This window comes from Colletotrichum orchidophilum (genome assembly GCF_001831195.1).
Source record: "Colletotrichum orchidophilum strain IMI 309357 chromosome Unknown Scaffold_4.1, whole genome shotgun sequence".
Taxonomy (NCBI): domain Eukaryota; kingdom Fungi; phylum Ascomycota; class Sordariomycetes; order Glomerellales; family Glomerellaceae; genus Colletotrichum; species Colletotrichum orchidophilum.
In genome coordinates, this window is record NW_019172960.1 from 135,171 (window position 1) to 155,232 (window position 20,062).

Genomic DNA, 20,062 nt, shown 5'->3' on the forward strand with positions numbered 1-20,062 from the left:
AGAACGATGAGACTGGGAGTCGGGCCTTGTGTTGTCCGGTTAGGCAGCCCGTTCTCACCGAAAACCCCGTCATACATCGCCCTCAACGAGACGAGGCGGACGACACGCCTTTGAATGGAAACACAGAGGGGTTATGGAAACAGGAATGGGACTGAGTTTTGGGAATTGGCCACTGTGCTAACAATCAAGTTGTGAAGAGTGATTTTGGTTTGTTGGGATATCCAGAGGATGACTGGAGCGCTGACAACGCAATGATGGCATCCCACGCATAGTGTTTAAATGCTTCTCTATGATGCTCCGGCTGCATTACATATTTTCTTCTCCAAGAGGCATTATACGCTAAGTCACTCGCAAAGACTTGGCATCATGGCATGGAGGCCTTCTTTGAAGAAACTGGCATGTTTTGGTAGTAGTGGTACCTGTGATATACTAGAAATGCTTAATGACACGATCCACCAACTATGTGCGCCTCTGATTTCCCCTCTAAAATGATCACGCGGGTGCCGCACAAGTTGCCATCTCGCCGTGAGCCTTACTGATGGCTAATGATATATAATGATATACAAGCCTGTAACTTCGTAATGGGCAGGCGCGAAAAGCCATCACGTCTGTCCCGGTCCTCTTCTAGGCGCCAACCATTGCGTCTGCCCAGGCTCTTTGCCCATGCGCTCGACAAGGCGACTCTCTCATGGGTATAATGCGCTGCCGAAACAGGAGCCCTTGACTTGGGCTCTTGGCCCTCTGCGCCTTTGGTCCCCTCTGTCCCTCGTCCGTATTCAAATCCGTCTCTCCCAGTTTGGTCCTCGTAAGGTACCCCTTTTTGGAAGTCTTATGCCTTGTCAATACGCGTCTCAATTTCCTTGTAGAGCGCAACAAGCTCGCCCTCCTCGCCCTCGTACTCAAGCGCCTTGCCAACCCACTCTCTCGCCTCCTCCAACCTGCCCATCTCCATCAGACACTTGCCGCGGCGCCACCACGCCTTTGCGTTGCCGACCTTGCGCGCCTCGACGCTGGCCTCGGCGTCGACGGAGCCCTCGGCCCACTGCTGCAGCGCCATGTGCGCCTGCGCCCTGTTGGCGTACAGACCCGAGACCTCCTCGCGGACGAGCTGGGAGGGTTCCCAGAGGGGGCGGGTGAGGGCCATTTGCAAACCGAGGGTGTAGAACTTGATGGCGTCGCTGTACTTTTTCTTGTGGAACTCTGCGTTGCCGCTGTCGCGGAGCTTGGCGACCTGGGCGGAGCGTTTGGGGTTTACGGGCATGGGCGGAGGGGGCACGCCGTGCTGGGTTGTCGTGTCGGAGGTGATGAGGGACCGGTGGAGGGCGTTTAATTGAGAGAGCTCGGCGGCGAGGGCGCGCGAGGTGGAGGTTGAGGAGAGGGCTTTGGATTGGGGGTCTAGTTGGAGGGGGAGGAGGTCGAAGTGGGTGAGGTCCGTCATGTTGGGCGGTGATGTGCCGACGTGATGCGTGTGGTGGTGGTGGTTGGATCTGTCTTGGGCGAGTCGCAAGGTCGCGAGGCCGTGGGGTGTATATCGGTTTTATGTATTGTCTTTTGAAAGAGTCGTGAGATCGCGTCCGGGTATCTTTGGTCGTGGGGAGTGACGGTAGTGGAAAGGGAAGCGATTGCGGGTATAGAGTGGTTGTGGTGGTTGCGTCTCGATGGTGGTCGTGGTTTAGTGCCAGCTGTCGATCCGGACGTTCGAGGTGGCCGGCCGACCCTTGGGGACATTTAGAGGACACTTCTCCGGAGGCTATCCTTATCGGTTCCGGGCGCGCCAAATCACGTGCTGATAGCATAAGGCATGACCCGGTGGGCCTAGGGACCTTCCTGGCCGATGGGTCGGTCAGGTCCACTGTATTCTTTACCTGGCTCACCTCTGATCGTTGAGGTGGTTGAATGCAACGACACCGAGGCTATGACAGGGAATGAGACCGTGGCACTCTTTTTTTTTTTGGTTGACAAAACTGTCTTTCGTTTCTCCTCTTGGTTTCTCATACAGTTGAAGTCAATTATGGCTGTTTCCTTGGCCAATCACGGCTGCGTCTAGGCTAGGTTCAATCCTAGAACGAGAGTTACTCGGGGAAGTTTGAGGCGACATTAGTTCTGCCCGGCAGCATTGGTAAAAGTATGCTTATTCTTCTTCTTCTCGTTCCTCTTCTTCTAATTGGGTATCCTTAATGTTGAATAAAATCATTCAATCTTTATTGTTGAAACAAAGTCCGCGGTGACGGAGCTCAATTATAGCAACGAGCTCGCTCACCCGCTTACCCCCTTTCACATTCCCCCTCCCTTTTCTTCCAATTCGGACCGCCAACAACCTGACTTCCTCGATCCTAATCGGTCTCAGAGCTTTGAAAGGCCATCTCTACGAGCAACTCTCCCGTTAAGCTAAAATAAGCTCTAGTTGTAATACTCCTTGTTCAGCCCCTTCTCAACCGCGGCAATCTGCAACGCTAGCGGCAAGGAGAACTGTCGACACATCATGAAGCTGCCGGTCATGTACCAGAACCCGGGCACGCCTGTTGCTCGCCACCACTAAACGACAGTCAGCAGCATGCCACCAAGAACACTATTCATCGGACTTACTCCTGAGCGCTCCTGCTCGGCATCCAACTTTGCGAACCCGTCCAGCCTCTCGACGACATCCGGACCAAGCAACTTCTCCACCGTGGTAATATTCTGCTCGAATCCCGTTGCAAGCACCACCACATCCGCCTCCAGCTTCGTGCCGTTCGCCAACACCAGACCATCCCTCTGGAACTCCTTGACGCCCTCCTCGCACCTCTGGATTTGAATCTTGCCGTCAATAATCATTTGGTTTGCCCCCTGGTCAATGTAGTACTGTCCGCCCTTGATGAGCTGGTAATCCGCCAGACCGTAGCCGTCATGGCCCTCCTTGATCTCCAGACCGGCCCTCTTAAGCCCATCGTGCACCACCTTATCATTCTTGGCCATTGCCTGCGTCAGCGCGATGCTCATTCTCCGGATCAACCCCAGCGGTATCGCGTTGCCCACGATATCCGCCTCCTCTGTGCTGAGACCCGGCATCGCCCACAGAGAGAGAACAAACTTCTCCCATGACTCCCGCGAAACGGTGTAGATCGGGTGCCGCTGTATCATTGTCACTTGCTTGGCGCCATGCGCGACAAAGTCGGCCGAGATGTCGTGACCGCTTGTGGCACACCCGACGACTACGACCTTCTTGTTCATCACGTTGGGGATCTCGGCGGCCGTCTTGTGGTATTTCGAGTGGTAGATTTGTCCCTTGAAGAACTCTTGCCCGGGGAAATGAGGGATCTTGGGCTGGTCGCCGTACACGCCCGTGGCCAGGACCACATGACGTGCCCATACAGTCCGCGTCCCCTCCAGCGTGCGGATCTCGACGCGGCATTTTCTATTCTTTTCGTCGTACGTAGCCTTTGTGACCTCCGTGTTGAAGGTGATGTCGAGCCCCATGAGCTGGCCGTAGTGTTCCATAAAGTGGGCGACCTTGTCGCCCGTCAGGAACCGCGGCCAGGTCTCGGGGATCTTCATGAATGCCCAGTGATCGGTGTAGGTCGGTGTGTGCAGCGTCACGCTCTGGTATCGTTCCCGCCATGAGTCGCCGAGGCGCGCGCTCCGTTCTACCAGGCGGGTTCTGATGCCCATGTGCTGCAGACGAGCGCCCAGCATCAGACCGGCCTGCGCTGTTTCTTTGTGTGAGCAAAAGGGGGAGGAAAGAGAACGGAATGCCGAATACTATGACTTACCTGCGCCGACGATGAGGACCTGCAAGTCTTCCTCGGACTCTGCGTGCGTGTGCCCGTTGACGCCGTCGATGCCGTCGGCGGCAGATGGCTTCGGCATCGGAACCGAAGCCGCGTCAGCCTCCTTCTGTAAGTCGAGCTTCTCGAGCTGCGTGAAGACGATCCACGCCTTCCACTCGTCTCTGCCCGTGTTGCTCAGCTTCAGCAGCCCCTTTCCCTCGCCGTGCGGCGTCTTGAAGGTGAAGCCGGCCTGGATCCAGACCATGCCGTCAAAGTCGAGGAGCAGTGGCTTCAGCCCGCCAATCTTGATGGTCTGCAGCTCGGAGAGGCCATGTTCCGCCGAGGCCAGGTAACTTTTGATGGTTTCTTGTCCCTGCTTGCAGGTGAAATCCCATGAGAGGCCGACAATGTCTCTCCACCAGCAATTGTCGATGAACAAGTCGGAGATGTCTTTGCCGAGGGACCTCTCGGCCAACCGTCGTTCGAGTTTTGAAAGCCATTTGCTCGATATCTTTTCGGCGTCGACGTCTTCTTTCCTAACACCCTTCTGTAACGTCAGGGATGGTATCTCGGGGATTTTGAAGCCATCCATTTTCTAGACAGTGGCGAGTTTTGATTGTCGAAGAGCTCAACCGATACTTGTTAAATCGCGATGAGGAGGGGCCAACACGCCAGAAAGACCAGCAAATAGTACAAGGCAAGTTTGGTATTGAAATGGCAAGGGCCGCATTTACACATGATCTCCAAACTGGTCGGGGCGATAGCGTTAGATAGCTTACTCGTCAGACATCAGCCCACTTGCCAATCATTGATCTTCTTTCGTTCAGGCCATCTCCGCTTGGCAAGGGGGCATTAAGGTTCCCCGTGTCTGTAACCTTACACTCTTGCCAAGAAACCCAGTTACTGAAGATGACGGCTGGTTTGGGTTGAAGGATTGGGGAATTGCTGGATTATCTCATCTAATCTGATCATACCACCCACCTTGATATTCGCGCAGATCGACACGGTTGTCCCAATTACGACACGGTAAGCTGTGCTTGGCGGAGTTAGGCTGATGGGATAACACTCACACAAAGTCAAACCTGCGCTTGTTACTGCAGGCTTTCGCGACCTGTACAATCAAATTTGTATATGGTAGTGGCCTACATACGAGATCTGACGAGGGTTCGGCGAGGGACTTTGATCAATTGGAAAATACACCGGGGTAAGGCAATAATCTGCGAAGCTGCACTTTGTTCAAGGTTTCTACTCTGGGAATGCGTCATGGACGACTATACTAATTTCATGAGAACTGATCACATGTGGCCTTCGAAATTGTTCTCAAAGGGGCATTTGGAGATGCGCAAAAAGTACCATGAGAATACCGTATAATGAGTTGTGGATTAAAGAGCAAATGTAGCCAGTCTTCCACTGGCATCCTCAAGTGTCTTTGGGTAGGTGTAACTTATAGAAAGGTTCCTCCTATTTATAACGTCGTATCATATCCTCTAGGAAACTGTTTTTCAGAGCTCTTATTTATTGTAATTATCATGGCAAGTCGCGGCGCTAGATAGTCTGCAGATTTCCAGGATATGCAGATGCCGTTCAATGTTCTCGCCGCCCCTTTCCTTGAGGACTCCTCCACACGCACCACCCATTCGCTAGCTTCGCCCGCGCGAGCGAGGAGTCATCTAGTGAACTGTACATGATGAAATCTTTTTGTTCGTTGCTTTCCTTCCAAATTGCTGCGGAGAAGTAGCCACGCAATGGGATCTTAAATGCACGAAAAGATGAGATACGCTCTAGTCTGCGTCACTACATATAGTGCTAATAGAGGAAGCCCTTTGAGTAACGATCCAGCGTGTTTTAGATCCTGAACACTACATTTACGAGGAACGCTATTTCAGTTGGTAATGGAAATCTGAAGTCGTCCATGCTCGTTGTCGTGGATTTGGAGCAGTGAATGGATGTCATCGGTGTCCGAGAAATGTGAAGATAGTATTTAGTATTTGATGATAACATGGCACCCAGAACGTAGTTAGTGTCAGCCTTTAGCGAGAACGAATCAATTCGCGTCAGCCGCACGGTTTTGGTGTCTTCAAGTGGCCTTCCTCGGCTCGACGTTCGTTGTTGCCAGACCGTCTCGGCCTTATGTTCTAGAAGGAGAGCGAGGATACAAGACTCTCGCGACGAGGGCGGTAGGCTTCCATAGAAGAGGAGGAATATGAACACGTTTTCGAGGGCTTTCGGAGATCTTTATGATTTCACTCCTTGTTTTGTTGATTCAAAAAGTAGACTTCTTATAAGCTACCTATCCTAAAAAACTTTGCCAGCGTTCTAACTGTTGGTCTTTTCCCTCTAATATGATACTTATCAATATGAAGGCCACACAATCCCTCTATATCATCCAAGCATCAATAATTCAATTTCACAAAGTGCTGTGCAATTTCCAAACAACAAGCGTAGGTCTCGCAGCGCGATCCTCCACCGAATCGGAAATTACGATCAACACGGGTCCTTATTCAACTCCATCTGCATCATCAACCCCGAATTCTTTGATGAAGCGCAGGCCACGGAGGAGTACTGCGCATTAGTCTGTCCCCTACGGTCTCTAGAGGGTATCCCGTTCACCGTCAAAGATAGCTACAAGGTGGAGGGACTCACCGTTCCAACCGCATCCCCGCCGCCACGGCCTTCAAAAGCCTCGTCGCATCTTCAGATCCTGCAGCTGTTGAGCTTCTCCGCACTGCGGGTCCGACACCGATTGGAAAGACCACCATGCCTCCCATGGAAGACGGAGGGAGTCAGCGAGGTCTCTACAATCGTTCAACAAGCCCTTACAAACCCGAGGACTTGTGCACGAGCTTCGCATCCGGTTCCTTCCTAGTGTTCTGCAGGGTCAACGACAGCCTCGTTCGCCCCTACAGGCATTGGTGGCGAGACAGTCCCATCTGGTAGAGCGCCGGCCTGGTGGGACACTCTCCGTCGAGAGGCACCATTCCCTTCTCGCAGTCGTTGGCTGTTGCACCTGATATATGACGCTCTCGCACCCCATACCAAGTCCGAACCTGACATGCTTGCGCTTCTGGATGCCATGGTAGCCGATGACACCCACCCGACAGGTGACCTTTGGCGTGAGCAGACGGAACTTGGAAGGCATTGACTTCCGCCGGATCGACCCCGACTTCAATCCGTTGGATGATCGGTCGGGGTAGACCGAGCAGCAGAACCATGTCGGTATGCGGAGACAATTGACTTCATCCACAACCGGCCCAGCTCCATCTACGATGTTCCGGGTTATGCAGATCCGCTTGCCACTCTTTGCGGGTCATTAGTAGTCGATAACTCGTCTCCAAAGGCAGTGTCAATATAAGGTTTCGTCCATTGGGATCGGGCAAACTCTCCCGTATTCAAGGAAAATTAGTGGTATTGGTCCGGAACGTTGGAACGCGGGAAGGTCAAGGAGCGATACCCGGGCCCAGGGCAAGATTGCCAGAAATCAGTTCATGATTGTCGTACTCGCTTAGACTTCTTGCGCTAACACAAGTATTCGCCTGCTCATGATCAATTGAAAGTAAATAAAAATCACTCATCGCAATACTTTCGAATTATCAATCTTGGATTGAATTGTGTTCGAGTTCCGCGCCTCTGCGCAGGCCATGATAAGTGCAGTATGCGACTCACATCTCATCAGCCGATGCTGCAAACTCGCAACTCTTTGCCCATGGCCAACCATTTGATCAACTCGCAGAGGTATCTAGGTTGTCCTTGAAATTCGACCGTCGGCGGGGGTCATTGTTTGCAAAGTTGTTCGGGAACTGCGCGCTGACTTTGTACTACAAGTGTAACCTGAGATGTTGGGGAACTTGCAAAATTTTGGCGGATAAGTGAGCTTCTCTGGTCGGACTCAGTTCTTTGTTGGTTAGGCTCCATATGTTCAAGCTTAGGGAGCACCAATTGCAAAACTTTTTACTCTATTTTGCTTACTACCGAAAAGATTCACCGAAAAGAATGCCGAATAATAGCAACTGGTGTGTTTGGTGGTCCGTCTATGTGGTGCAGAAGTTTGTTTCAATGAGACTTTTGTTGGTTGAGCCGCCGGTCCGTCCGTTTGCAGCAGCCACGAAGACTACAGGCCCCATGAGTGGTTTCTTTCAATGGCTATGACTCAGAAATAGAGACTTTGAAATCCCTCAGGATGTCCGTTGAAAGGAAGAACAATCTACCCAGATGAAGCCCTAAAGAATTATGACTAAGCCCATCGCGAGGGGCCTGCAATTGCCGAAGTCGCACAGCATGAGGTCAGCAGCGGAGGATTCTCCGTGCATGTGCGGTAATGGGAAAATCATGAGATGGGAACGGCCTAGACCTTCTTCAAGTTCTTCTCGGGCCTCGGAAAGCTGCCGCGATCGGGCAAGGTACGGACATAAATCGCTCAGAATGAAGAACCTTTTGGACCACTAGGGCCGCATGGGAAAGAAAAATCTGATAGTGACAACTTACAAGGCATTGTCAAGAAAGAAAAAATGCAAAAGAGCCTGCGTTCTAGCCGGTTGCATACCAGTTCGCCGCTGTCGCGGTGAGCCGCGGCGAGGCATTTCCTTTACATTAAAGAAGTAGCCTCTACCATTTTGCTCTCCATCTGCGCACAAAACCAACTTTCTCATTGGCAAACAACATGAACCCCGCTAAATGGGTACAAGCTGCAAGCACTTCTGGCTAGAACACGTCTTACCCCTCCATCCGTTGTCTACATGACGCCAACTGGCCATCACGTACCCGTCAAGTTCCGCCCGGTTGCCAACGCGGAGAAGGTGTTGGCGGAGAACTCGTTGGCAAAGCGGACACGCCCGCCAACAGGCTCCAATTTTGTGTGCTCGGCGGTCCATACATTCGGGGCAACTGGAAGAGCCTGTTGGAGACCCGTGAGACTTGTCCGTGACTTGGTGACTTGTTGGAGACTGGGCACAGGAAAAGCAAACCTGGCAAGCCTGGCTCGGGTATTGGAGCCTTGTGGGACCATTTTGTGAAAAACTAGCACCGTAGCACCCTCCGCCCTGTCGATCGCTGCGGCGCTACGCATGTCGTGGGCTTGTGGTTTGTTTCTAGGTTGGAATTCCCATCTTCCGACTGGTCAGAAGCAGGCAAACCGGTCCTTGCGGGTGACCCGTCCGCGCCTCCGCGCCGAGTCAAGCGTCAGGGCGGGCTGGAACCGCGTGGCGTCGGATTCCCTCTCAAGCGCCTCGAACCAGTCCCATTTTCCCTCTCCCCCCCCTCCCGTTCGGCGGTACGCCCAGGTACCCGTACGTTGCGTTGCGTTGTACCTGCATCCGCCGTCAGCTCAAAGTCATCCTTCTCAGCCCCTGGGCCTTGGCCCCCGTGGCCCCCTCTCCTCAATGCTCCTTCGAGGCTCCAAGAGGAACAGCGCCGACAACTCCCGTGCTGGCATAGGTCGTGGCCGACGCCTTGCCGATGGACCGCCCCCTTGGCCCCCTTCTACTTGGGACCTGAACCGAGGACTAGCACGAGCCAAAGAGCGTTTGGTTCCTGAGCCGTTCCTGTCATTAAACCTAATTTGGGCCTCTTGGGGACCCATGAGCGATTTTCACCCCCTGACAGGGCGCACCCCCCTTTCCTTGTTGGGCCTTGGCCATTTGTGCCATGTTTCCTCCTCTCCCGGTCTTTTCTCCGACTTTGGCAGAATCTTTCTTGGGGTTGCCAGACTGACGAACTCGAGCCTCGAGGTGTCCTCCTTGCCTAGCGTAATGTTTTAACGCAACTCGCCCTCCCGTTGGGTTTCCTAAGCTTAAGTTTGTCACTCTGTTTCCGACAGTAGTACCGCAGGCTGAGGGGTAGGGGAAGATGTTTCTATTCGTTCCACGGCTTCTCTGCGAGATTCATGGCAGTTCTTGATTGAACAACCAACCCGACTCGCCAACTCTTGCCCTGCGGATCCGTTGGAGTCTCGTCAAAGACTCCAGGCACACACACACACACACACACACGTCTCCGGCGCTCTTGGCCCCCTCCCTTAGGGCTCAGTCTCAAAGGATCCAAGTCCACTGTCCAGCTGTGCAGGCACGGTATCATCGTGGAGGATTGCAGCATCTGTGGGGACATAGCGCCTGCTACGTGGGCCTCCGCAGATGGGCCGAAGGGAAGGGCAAGGCACTGACTGCCAGCACGTGCGAGTGACATCTCATCTTTCCGGCCGATGTTTAACGTTTCCATCCCGTCTCCAGTAGGGATGATATTTTGTATATAATCCCCCGGTCTCGTCTTCTCCTGGGATGACCTTGCTCTGAACACCACCACCATCCTTACACCCTCTCTTCAACTCTTCTTTTTCCCCCATTCATTCTCTCGGCCGGCTTTGAAAGCTCGCAGATCAGGCATCACTCTTTTTTTGAACGCTCAATCAGCAGCTTCACTCCTTTGCAAGCACCATATTTCCTGTCCTTTGACGTGAAAGACCACACAACCTTCATCCTCAGATCTTTGAGAGCTGTTCACCAAGCCGACCAATCAACCACACACAATCCTTTTCGGAAAGAAATCTACACAACTCCTTCAAACTTCAAACTTCAGTCAAGATGTTCTCTACCACTTTGACCACCTTGCTTGCCGCTTCGGCCACCCTGGTCTCGGCCGCTTCCATCCCGATCCGGGACGCCGGCAAGTCCGGTTCATCCAGCATGACGCCCCACGACGCCTTCTCTTCTTCCATCGGTGTTCTTGGCTGCAAGATCGATATCAACCGCGTTGCCTACTGGCCCAACGCCGTCGGCTGCAACGACATCTGCGTCAAGGTCTCCCACGGGGACCGCAGCGTCAACCTCCTCCGTATCGACCAGTCTGGCGGTGCCTTTGACATCTCCTACGATGCCTGGAACTACCTCAGCACCGGCAAGTCTGCCACCGACGACCCTACCATGGGCGGTGGTGTCCCTATGGACTGGGAGACCGTCGATGCCAGCGAATGCGCCCACCTTCTCAAGGACGGCAAGCTCCCTCTCTCTGCTGCCAACAGCATGAATTACCTGTCCTCCTGCCTCGCTCAGCCCGATAGCTTCGTCGCCAAGAACCACACTCTCTACAACATCCAGAATTCGGCTTGCACCTGGGGTGTCGATGAGGTTTGCACTCTTGACCTGGCTGTCAGCAACCAGGCTTCCTGCCCCAGCGGCCTCGGCTCCGTCAAGGCTTTGACTACCCTCCCTGTTGAGAACATTGCCTACGGGACTGGCAAGATCGCCATCGCTGTTCAGTGAACGCGCACAGCAAGCACAGGTTGCTCAGAGATACCATGATACGATGCACACGAATATTTATGATACATGTATATACATTATAGAAAGGGACTAGAGAGAAGAGAAAAAAAATGGAGTCGATTAAGTTTGAGATCTGTCCATCAATCCTTCAAAAGAGTGCAGTGAAATGTGTTGGGAACAGATGGTGCCGAGGTCCTCGAGTCAAGTCCAGAAAGCTCCGCCTCGGGCCAGCTAGAATCCCACGTTCAATCATCAGTCAATTGAGGGGGGAATACTGAGCCGTTCTCTTTCATACTTGAATGTCGATGATCTGTACTTTGGGTGCTCCACCACCCTGATGCGGATATACGTGGGCAAGCTTTTATCCCGTATCTTTGCGTTGCTCTCAGATCTTGACAAGGATCGATTTTGTTAAGGCTCTGGTCGGCAACTAGCACCATAATGACCAAATAGGCAAAACGGCTCTATCCGTAGCCCTGGCTGCTGCCTCGGCCACATCAGTCTTTTTGAAACTGCCGCTGCCCGGTTTTATTGATTGTCGTATTACTTGAACTGCAGGATGTTGACTCGAGATAGTGATGTGTAGGTGTCTCTGCGGAGGCCCCGTGTTGAGCAAGAAGCAATGGCAGGTCCGCGATTATGTGGTGCTCGTCGCTCGTCCACGTACATCCATGCTGTCTCACAGACTCGTCAACATTGGTAAGAAACCCGGACCTGAACAGAAACAAAGACTGAAGAAACGTGACATAATTACTCCCCAGAATTTGTCATAATTCGCTATAGACAGGGAATTGATGCTCCAAACGGACATTCACACAAGCAAGTCTGTTTTGTGGGTTCGGGCGGCGAGCCACGTCCTCTTCAAGTCATTGGAAAGCATCTGACGGGGAACGCCACGTTTTCCTTTCAATAATCCTTCAAACTATTTGATATTGGATGCATCTTGCGAGTCAGTCGCTCGCCTCTCGTGAACAAGCCTCTTTAGACTTCGCTTGAGACCCGATGCAGTCGTAACTGCACGATCTTCAAGGGGAACGGAAGGAAACCGTGGCCGCCGCAATATCCTTATCGGCACGTTGGAATATCGCCGAACCTTCCTGTTTCTGGTGATCTAATTCCAAAGAACTCAAGTATATAGTTGGGGATCTAGAACCCGGAAGAGGTAATAGGAATTCCAGGAAGCAGAAGCATCTTCGGAGCAACAATCCTTATCATCAACTTGTTTTCAACTCCATTCTTCACTATATCTTTTGAATCCACCTCCATATCTTTCATTACGTCCATTCCCAAGATCCTTGAATCAGCAAGCACTACATCTGGAAACCTTGAAGCAAGACACCATGTGCCGTACAATATCCTTCAAATTACCCTGCGAGCACATTCAGACTGAAGTCGAATACTGCTTCAAGGCGTCGGCATCCTCTGGAAAGGATACCTCCAAGCGCAAAATCTGCAGCGACGTCGCCCAACAAAACATACCGTACCCTCCTCCTCCAGGCTACGACCAGAGAGCCGTGCCGAAGTGCCCTCTGGCAGACTGTCCATATGAGAGCCGCAATCGGTGTTGGAACTGCTGTTGGTGTGGAAAGGGTTGGAACGAGGGTGGCAGGTGCAGCTGTGTCATGATCGTTAACGGAAATGAGTACCGCTGCGAGCACATTTGCTGCTTCACGTGTACTGCCGCCACGGATGGATGAGCCCTGGTACGAAATTTTGAAATAATGGAGTAAATGGCTGATGGATACAAAGACGGTGTCTGAGTCAACAGAAAAAGGAAGGGAGAGCCCAGGGCTCAACGTTAGTTCTTTCTGCTGCTGGATGTCAAGACACTTAACCTTCACAAAAACAACGCCAACCCAGGAAGAGATAAAGACTGGAATCGACGAAGGGTGTAGAGATGCACAGTTTAGGGTCCACTTGTTTTCTCTCTTTAACAACACCGCAATAATCAAATATTTCAGAAACAAGAACCACGGCCGTTGCCAGCGGTGATAGGTGCTTGTAGAATAATTTCCAACAGCTAGATTGTCTCATACCATGTATGATCTATCTGAGTTTCCCTTCCTGCTTTATTGAAATGACACTAGAACTATATGACGTGCTATGAACTTGTTCCTGGACAACATAATTCCAGATTCTGTACCTTCAAAAGCCAAGCGAGATCTCGAGATCGGGATCGGATGGGTTCAATTTCGGCTATTTAAAGCAGCTACTCAACTCAAACCCAAGATCCTGCACTCTTGCATTCAGATCCAGCCCACCACTCCTCGTCACTCACGCCACTTTTCTTCCGACCACTCAAATTTCCAAGCAGCCGATTGGCGAGGCCAAATATCGGAGCTAATCTCAGCCCCGAAAAAGGGTCATGATTATCGTGAAACCCCCTTTCAGACCAGTACAAAGGTAGTCGTGAGACAAATTCCAAGCGAGATCTTACGAACCCAGGCACCGGGAGGGCGGCCTTATGAGCCGCTGCTGCCGCCACTCGTGTAGTAATTCTCACCCATGGGTCCGATGTAAACCGCGTAACACAGAGATGCTGGCGGAGAGCATTGTGCTACGTGAACCGGTGTAACACGTACACAAGGCTGCAGCTATCCGTCATAGAACAGTCTTAAAGTTGATAAAGGGGTCGTTCAATAAGACGTTGTATCGCAATAAATGCAGCTGAATAAGTAGCCCGGAAGAGAAAGGGAGGGGAAAGCACTAGGGAAGGGATTGTCGCCGGGTGACTTTACCTAGCTCTGCACTGGGTGGCCTGGAAGACTCTTGGCCGCACCACTTAGTTGTTTGATTGGCTTCCAGGCTTACGTTTCCGTAACCCCGAGTGTGAATGAAACACATATCGCCCACAACATTCCACCCATTCAATATACAGCCCGAGACATTTGGTTCCCAAAAACAGTCAATTGGGGCCAGGTTTGACCCATGGTTTCACGACCCTCACTGTCGGTGAACCAGAGATGATTACAGATGACATGTGAAGTGATTGTGGTGTTCGAGATGTTTGGTAAGAAGTGAACAAGTGTCGGTGGATGCGAGAAAAGAAACCAACTGAGGCGTTCATCAGCGGTTAAGACGGAATAGTAATCATGAAAGCATAATGATTTGTACAGTTCTTGTCATGTGTATGGAGCCATGACCAGAAAAGATGAAAAGACGAAGTATATAAGTTGCAGCAAGCTGCTTGGGTTGATACATTTCAGTCAAATTCACCGTTGTCACTCGTTCCATTCTCAACCGCAGTGATTTCATGATTTTCATCACCCCGTACGATCAAATTTCAACAAGTCTGCTCATCATCGCAACGTCATTTTTCACCATGTGTTGCGGTCATCCTCGCTCGCACCCTTGCTCGCATATATCGATCAAGTGGCATTACTGCCCCTCGGCCGTGATCGATCTCGTAACAGGCGTAGAGACGCCATGCTCATATTCGAGCTACGCAAACACCCGGCCAATCAATGCCGACTGTCCACTACTCAACTGTCAGTTCATGGCGATGGGTGGCACCTGGACCTGCTGCCAGTGCCGTCAGGGGCCCAATACCCTGGGGTGGTGCACAATGCCAAGGGCCTCACCGGACCATGGTATTGCCACCTCCGTATATGAAGCCAACACTTGCGACCATGGCTGCTGTGCGGAATGTACACGTTACCGTCAGTTTAATCATCCTCTGACAGGCATGAATACATATCGAAGCTAACCGAACCGCGCAGCCCTGACAGGAACGACGGACCCAGATATGACATCTAGTGAACCCCACAAGGGAACCGCTAGCCCCAAGTCTGGCTACGGCTCATCTGGCCGCTCTCACCGCCGAGACTCCGCCTCGTCAAAGATCAACGGCTGTCCCCCTGTAGACGAGGTCGAAGAAACTGTACCACCATCTACATCAGGCTCACCTCCGAGAAGCAACAAGTCATCTAAGTCATCTGCCTCCATTAACAGCTCCAAACGGCATAAAGCATCCTCGGGAAAGTCAAGCAAGAAGAGCCGAAAGTCTGTAAGGGCAAAAAAGTCTGATGCGGATGAGTGAATGAATGATGTGGAGTAAATTGCTACTAGGTAGGGAAACCAAATTGTTCTTATATGGGGAGTTTTCAATTTTCTGTCTAGTTGGGAGGCTTCATACTATTTGGGTATTCTGTATCTTGTTAGCGCGTTTGCAACGCATCTACGGGTTTGACCCGGAAGATTTAGATCGAAATTGTGTCGGCTTTGTTTAAATTTCTCGAAAGCAAGGTAACGGTGCATAGTAACAATGTTGGTGAAGATAATTGCGCGTAGTGTCAAGGTTTTGGCCATCAGCTGAGGCTTTAAGTCTGTGGGAGCGTTGTCTCCATGCCCAGAATGAGAGAAGAAGAAGAAGAACCAAGGCGTCGATTCTCTTCTAGGACATCCCAGTCCAGATGTTCACTTGTACCAACCTCGATCTGACACAGTCTTAAGACCTTTGCGAAAAAAAGAGTGATGAAAAAGACAGGACGGGAGTTGAAAAGAGCGGGTACTTGGGTACCTTACGTGCTTACCTACTTAAAGTCCACCCCCTGATGACTTGCACCGCCATATGAAGTGTGGCTCTGTGGCTCGAGAGACGACATTACCTAATCACACCGGGGCGGGTCTGATTTGATCCACCCTCCCGGGCACGTGCTTCCGATGCCGACCCGCAATTCCCACGGAAGCTCCCGTGAGGTCCCGCGGACGTGTCCACTTATCTGCGCGTCTCATCAAACAGCACCTTCACAGTCACAGCCTCAAGGAAGAAAGACCAAGGAAAAGTATCTCGATTCATCGACAGTACGTTTCAATGGCTTGCAGATCAGGCTGCTGCGGTCCTCCTCACGATCAAGCAATTGCTCACGATGCTGCGCCTCCAATCGCCCCTGGTGAATCAACTGGCGATGTCCCTAGTGGTGGCGACACCTGCTGCGAAGAGAGCGGTTTGGACATTGGATCCGATGCTGAGATGGCCGAATGCAACAACGCCGATGATGGCAGAGACGAGAACTGCAACAATACTCACCATGGGACACTGGTCGGAGACGCGGTCCACCAGCAGAAGCAGGGCTGCGCTGCGTCCAAGCACGGCAGCATTGACTCGGAGCAGCCTGAAGAGGACTGCTGCGCGCCGAAGACCAATAGTGACGGCTGTGTGAACGCTTGTTGCGAGTCTAGGGATGGGCAGGCTGCTGTACGCAGCGCTCAGCACAATGCTGTCCATGAGTCTGCGAACGACTCAGCGAAAAGACCTCCTGGTGTTGAATGTCAGCTTGAAGGCGACCTCTCTGACCCCCAATCTTTCCCGGCCTCCTCCAATGGTCCTGAGCCCGAGCAGGAATGCTGCGCTCCAAAGCCCAGAGGCTGCTCGTTAGGGTGCTGCGGCTCGATCAAGGGAAAAGAGTCAATCGATACTCCCAAGACCATATCAACCAAAGCAATCGCGAATAGGACAGCGGTAAAAAGCCATTCTGATGCCGACGAAGGTCCGAAAATCTGCTCAGACGATAGCAGCAAAGGCTGCTGCTCATCTAGCCCTGCGCCTGACGTTCATGAAGAGGAAGCACTCCGCTGTTGTGAGGGTAAGAAGGCACCTTGCTGCGACTCTACTTGTATCGACCGCCTCGCTTTACGTGAATGCGTCAGCGGAATGGCATCAAAGTCCCTCCACTCGCGCAAAGGTGATATTCCCTGCAATGAGTTTGTTCTATTCCATTTACTGACATGATCCATATCAGCCTCCGCTGAGAATAATTGCGCCGGTGGTCGAGACGGCAAGCCATGCAGTGGTCACTCCAAGAGCGTACGTGAGGTCTATCAGTCGAAGCTTGATGCCTTGGGATGCATCTGCCGTGCACTCCTAGCTCTTGGCCAAGAATCTTGCTGTGCTCCCCGTGACCGCTCTTCCATCGACAGGAAGCGATCTTCAAAGAAGTCCACGTCTCTTCATCGCGCCTCAGTTGAGTCCTGCTGCACTTCCGCAATGGACAAGACCGCTTCTAGTCCGGCGGAACGCAAGTGCGGCCAAAAGTTCATTCGCACCTCAAGAACTGGTACCAAGCCGAGTGCCTATGCCGATGGCTGCTGCTCGAAACCCAGGCCCCTGAGTATTGCTGAATCCTGTGCCGACTGTTGTGACGATGAGTCGCCGCCAAGCGTTGATCACCCACCATTATCACATGTGTCCAAGGGTGTCAGCGAGGATGTTGAACAGAGACTTACTGAAAAGGAGCACGTGATTCTGAGCATTTCCGGCATGACCTGTACTGGATGCGAAACCAAGCTTAGGCGGACTCTTGCCAGAATGGACGCAGTCAAGGACCTCAAGACCAGCTTGGTGTTGGCTAGGGCTGAATTCGACTTGGATGTCGGCGCTGTCTCGGTGGATCAAGTTGTCAAGCATCTCGAACGAACTACCGAATTCAAATGCGAGAAGGTCTCCTGGCAGGGTGCTAGTATCGACATCCTATGCCCCAGCGAACCCCAGGATTTCATTAATCTGCCATGGCCGAATGGTGTCATAGACATACGTGTTATGGACAAGACTAGCGTTCATGTCGAATTCGATGCGAATATCGTCGGAGCCCGCGATCTGGTTGAAAAGGGCTGGGGCGCGCCTGTCACACTGGCGCCACTTCGAGCGGACCCGTCGCTGGAGGCTGGAAGCAAGCATGTCCGCAACATGGGATTCATCACCTTGCTTTCAACTATCTTGACGATTCCTGTCCTCGTCATGGCCTGGGCACCCCTTTCAGAGAGAGAAATCGTTTTTGGCTCGGCGTCTCTAGCTTTGGCCACCATTGTACAAGTCGCAATTGCCGGACCCTTCTATCTAAAAGCTTTGAAGAGTCTCATCTTTTCAAGAGTGATTGAGATGGATCTGTTGATTGTGCTGAGCACAAGCGCAGCATACATTTTCTCAGTCGTGTCGTTTGGGTTTCTTGTCTCTCAGAAACCACTTTCGACTGGTGAATTTTTCGAGACGAGTACCCTTCTCGTCACTCTCATTATGGTTGGTCGATACGTGAGCGCTTTAGCGCGGCAAAAGGCTATTGAATCTATTTCGATACGATCTCTTCAGATGTCGACGGTCTTGATCGTCTATCCATCAGGTGAAGATAAGGAGATCGATGCCCGCCTTCTTCAATACGGGGATATCTTCAAAGTTGTCCCCGACTCCAGAATTCCTACCGATGGGACAATTACCTCGGGGTCCTCGGAAGTTGATGAGTCAATGATCACCGGAGAGTCGGCAAGCATCGAAAAGTTCATCGGGTCATCCGTCATTGCTGGCACTATAAATGGCTCTGGAACCCTTACCGTTCGTCTGAGTCGGCTTCCTGGCAACAACACCATCAGCAACATCGCCAGAATGGTCGATGAGGCTAAGCTTTCGAAGCCAAAGACCCAGGAAATTGCTGATAGAGTCGCATCCTACTTTGTTCCTGTTGTTGTTGCCATCACAATCATCACTTTCTCAACCTGGATCGCTATTGGGATCACCGTTCGCAAGCAGACCGGCTCCGAGGCAACGATACAGGCCGTTACATATGCCATTACCGTTCTCATTGTATCCTGTCCATGCGCCATAGGCCTCGCTGTGCCCATGGTCATCTTAATTGCGAGCGGTGTTGCCGCCGATAAGGGCGTTATCTTTAAATCCGCCGACAGCATTGAGCTTGCCTATAAGACTTCACACGTTGTCTTTGATAAGACTGGAAACATCACCAATGGCAAACTCACAGTTGTGCATGAGGCATACTTAACCAACGATCGAGAGGCCATGCGGTCATTACTTCTCGGACTGGTCGGGACTATCAAACACCCAGTTTCTACTGCCATATTTACTCATCTAAAAGCAAACGGTGTCGCACCTACAACCGTTATGGATCTCAAGACCTTGACGGGTAGGGGTGTCGAAGCGAAAGTTGACGGAATCGCCCTCCGGGCTGGGAACTCGCGTTGGCTTGGCCTCTCCACCGACCCCAGAGTTCAACCGGTCCTATCCGAGAGCTGGACAGCCTTTTGCTTCACTGTGAATGACTCTTTGGTTGCTGTCTTTGGCCTCGAAGACTCTATTCGCGCAGACGCTCTCGAGACCATTTCCAGCCTACAGGCTTCCGGAATCACTGTTCACCTCCTCTCCGGAGACGATGATGGAGCCGTCCAGACAGTCGCTTCAAGGGTGGGCATTCCTGACATCAATGTCCGTTCCCGATGCACCCCTGGAGACAAGCAAGAGTACATCCAGCAACTCCTGTCTCAACCTCTGTCCGACGGCATCCAAGCGAGACCGAAGAATCCGAAGGAGCCAGTCGTCATCTTCTGTGGCGACGGGACTAACGACGCTGTGGCACTGGCCCAGGCCACCATTGGTGTGCAAATGAGCGAGGGAACAGATGTCGCAAAGTCGGCGGCGGATGTGGTTCTCATGCGTCCAGGCCTGGCTGGGATTCTCACCGTCATTGCCATTAGCAAGAAGGCCATCCACAGGATCACCTTCAATTTTGGCTGGAGCTTCGTCTACAACTTGGTTGCTATCCTCCTCGGAGCTGGCGCGTTCGTAAACGCCAGGATTCCGCCCGAGTTTGCGGGCTTGGGTGAACTGGTCAGCGTGCTTCCAGTCATTGCTGCTGCAGTCCTTCTGCGATGGAACGCGATCTAGCCGTCCATCGTTACATGCCAGACCAAGGTGGGCAACGCGCCTCGGAGAGGGCGCGTAATGCTTCTGAGCGGGCGCTTGAGGATGTGCGTCGCGGCATATTCAACTTATGCTACAAGAATAGTCTTCTTTTCTTTTGAAAGCTTGGACTTTCTGTTCCATTGGTTCCTGGTTTCTTAGTATCACAAATTGTGGCCACTTCTGGGTCGAGGATCAAGTCAAATGCTCTTTCTTTCGCTACCGCCTGCAAGCACGCGTATGTTGTGCCTCATGTTGGTTCGCCAACTTACAACCATGAAGCCGTAGGGACACGGCTCCGTGTACCATGTGCCCATCATAGGTTCAGCTCCCAGATCTCAGTTTCAACAGAAATGATTGATCTGCAAGCAACACAACAATTG

At 52.1% G+C, this 20,062-nt stretch overlaps 8 protein-coding genes across 8 annotated transcripts; 5 read left to right on the plus strand and 3 right to left on the minus strand.

The window, feature by feature from the left end:
• Positions 1 to 829: 829 nt before the first annotated feature.
• Positions 830 to 1,438, minus strand: CORC01_00698 (tetratricopeptide; the record flags this gene model as incomplete). Its single annotated transcript, XM_022612355.1, has 1 exon — positions 830 to 1,438. One exon carries the CDS (start codon positions 1,436 to 1,438, stop codon positions 830 to 832), a length of 609 nt encoding a protein of 202 aa, XP_022480972.1.
• Positions 1,439 to 2,400: 962 nt separating this feature from the next.
• Positions 2,401 to 4,338, minus strand: CORC01_00699 (flavin-containing monooxygenase; the record flags this gene model as incomplete). Its single annotated transcript, XM_022612356.1, has 3 exons — positions 2,401 to 2,535; positions 2,587 to 3,686; positions 3,750 to 4,338. 3 exons carry the CDS (start codon positions 4,336 to 4,338, stop codon positions 2,401 to 2,403), a joined length of 1,824 nt encoding a protein of 607 aa, XP_022480973.1.
• Positions 4,339 to 8,270: 3,932 nt separating this feature from the next.
• Positions 8,271 to 8,808, minus strand: CORC01_00700 (uncharacterized protein; the record flags this gene model as incomplete). The annotated part of the gene is made up of 2 exons (XM_022612357.1): positions 8,271 to 8,326; positions 8,505 to 8,808. 2 exons carry the CDS (start codon positions 8,806 to 8,808, stop codon positions 8,271 to 8,273), a joined length of 360 nt encoding a protein of 119 aa, XP_022480974.1.
• Positions 8,488 to 9,499, plus strand: CORC01_00701 (uncharacterized protein; the record flags this gene model as incomplete). Its single annotated transcript, XM_022612358.1, has 2 exons — positions 8,488 to 8,650; positions 8,772 to 9,499. Coding segments are annotated over 2 exons (891 nt in total), but the record flags the coding sequence as incomplete, so codon positions are not given.
• An 819-nt stretch (positions 9,500 to 10,318) lies between these two features.
• Positions 10,319 to 10,996, plus strand: CORC01_00702 (uncharacterized protein; the record flags this gene model as incomplete). Its single annotated transcript, XM_022612359.1, has 1 exon — positions 10,319 to 10,996. One exon carries the CDS (start codon positions 10,319 to 10,321, stop codon positions 10,994 to 10,996), a length of 678 nt encoding a protein of 225 aa, XP_022480976.1.
• Positions 10,997 to 12,336: 1,340 nt separating this feature from the next.
• On the plus strand, positions 12,337 to 12,693 carry CORC01_00703 (uncharacterized protein; the record flags this gene model as incomplete). The annotated part of the gene is made up of 1 exon (XM_022612360.1): positions 12,337 to 12,693. The coding sequence occupies one exon, from the start codon at positions 12,337 to 12,339 to the stop codon at positions 12,691 to 12,693; it is 357 nt and encodes a 118-aa protein (XP_022480977.1).
• Positions 12,694 to 14,625: 1,932 nt separating this feature from the next.
• Positions 14,626 to 15,035, plus strand: CORC01_00704 (uncharacterized protein; the record flags this gene model as incomplete). Its single annotated transcript, XM_022612361.1, has 2 exons — positions 14,626 to 14,659; positions 14,716 to 15,035. 2 exons carry the CDS (start codon positions 14,626 to 14,628, stop codon positions 15,033 to 15,035), a joined length of 354 nt encoding a protein of 117 aa, XP_022480978.1.
• A 774-nt stretch (positions 15,036 to 15,809) lies between these two features.
• On the plus strand, positions 15,810 to 19,664 carry CORC01_00705 (copper-translocating P-type ATPase; the record flags this gene model as incomplete). The annotated part of the gene is made up of 2 exons (XM_022612362.1): positions 15,810 to 16,680; positions 16,738 to 19,664. The coding sequence occupies 2 exons, from the start codon at positions 15,810 to 15,812 to the stop codon at positions 19,662 to 19,664; spliced, it is 3,798 nt and encodes a 1,265-aa protein (XP_022480979.1).
• Positions 19,665 to 20,062: the final 398 nt, after the last annotated feature.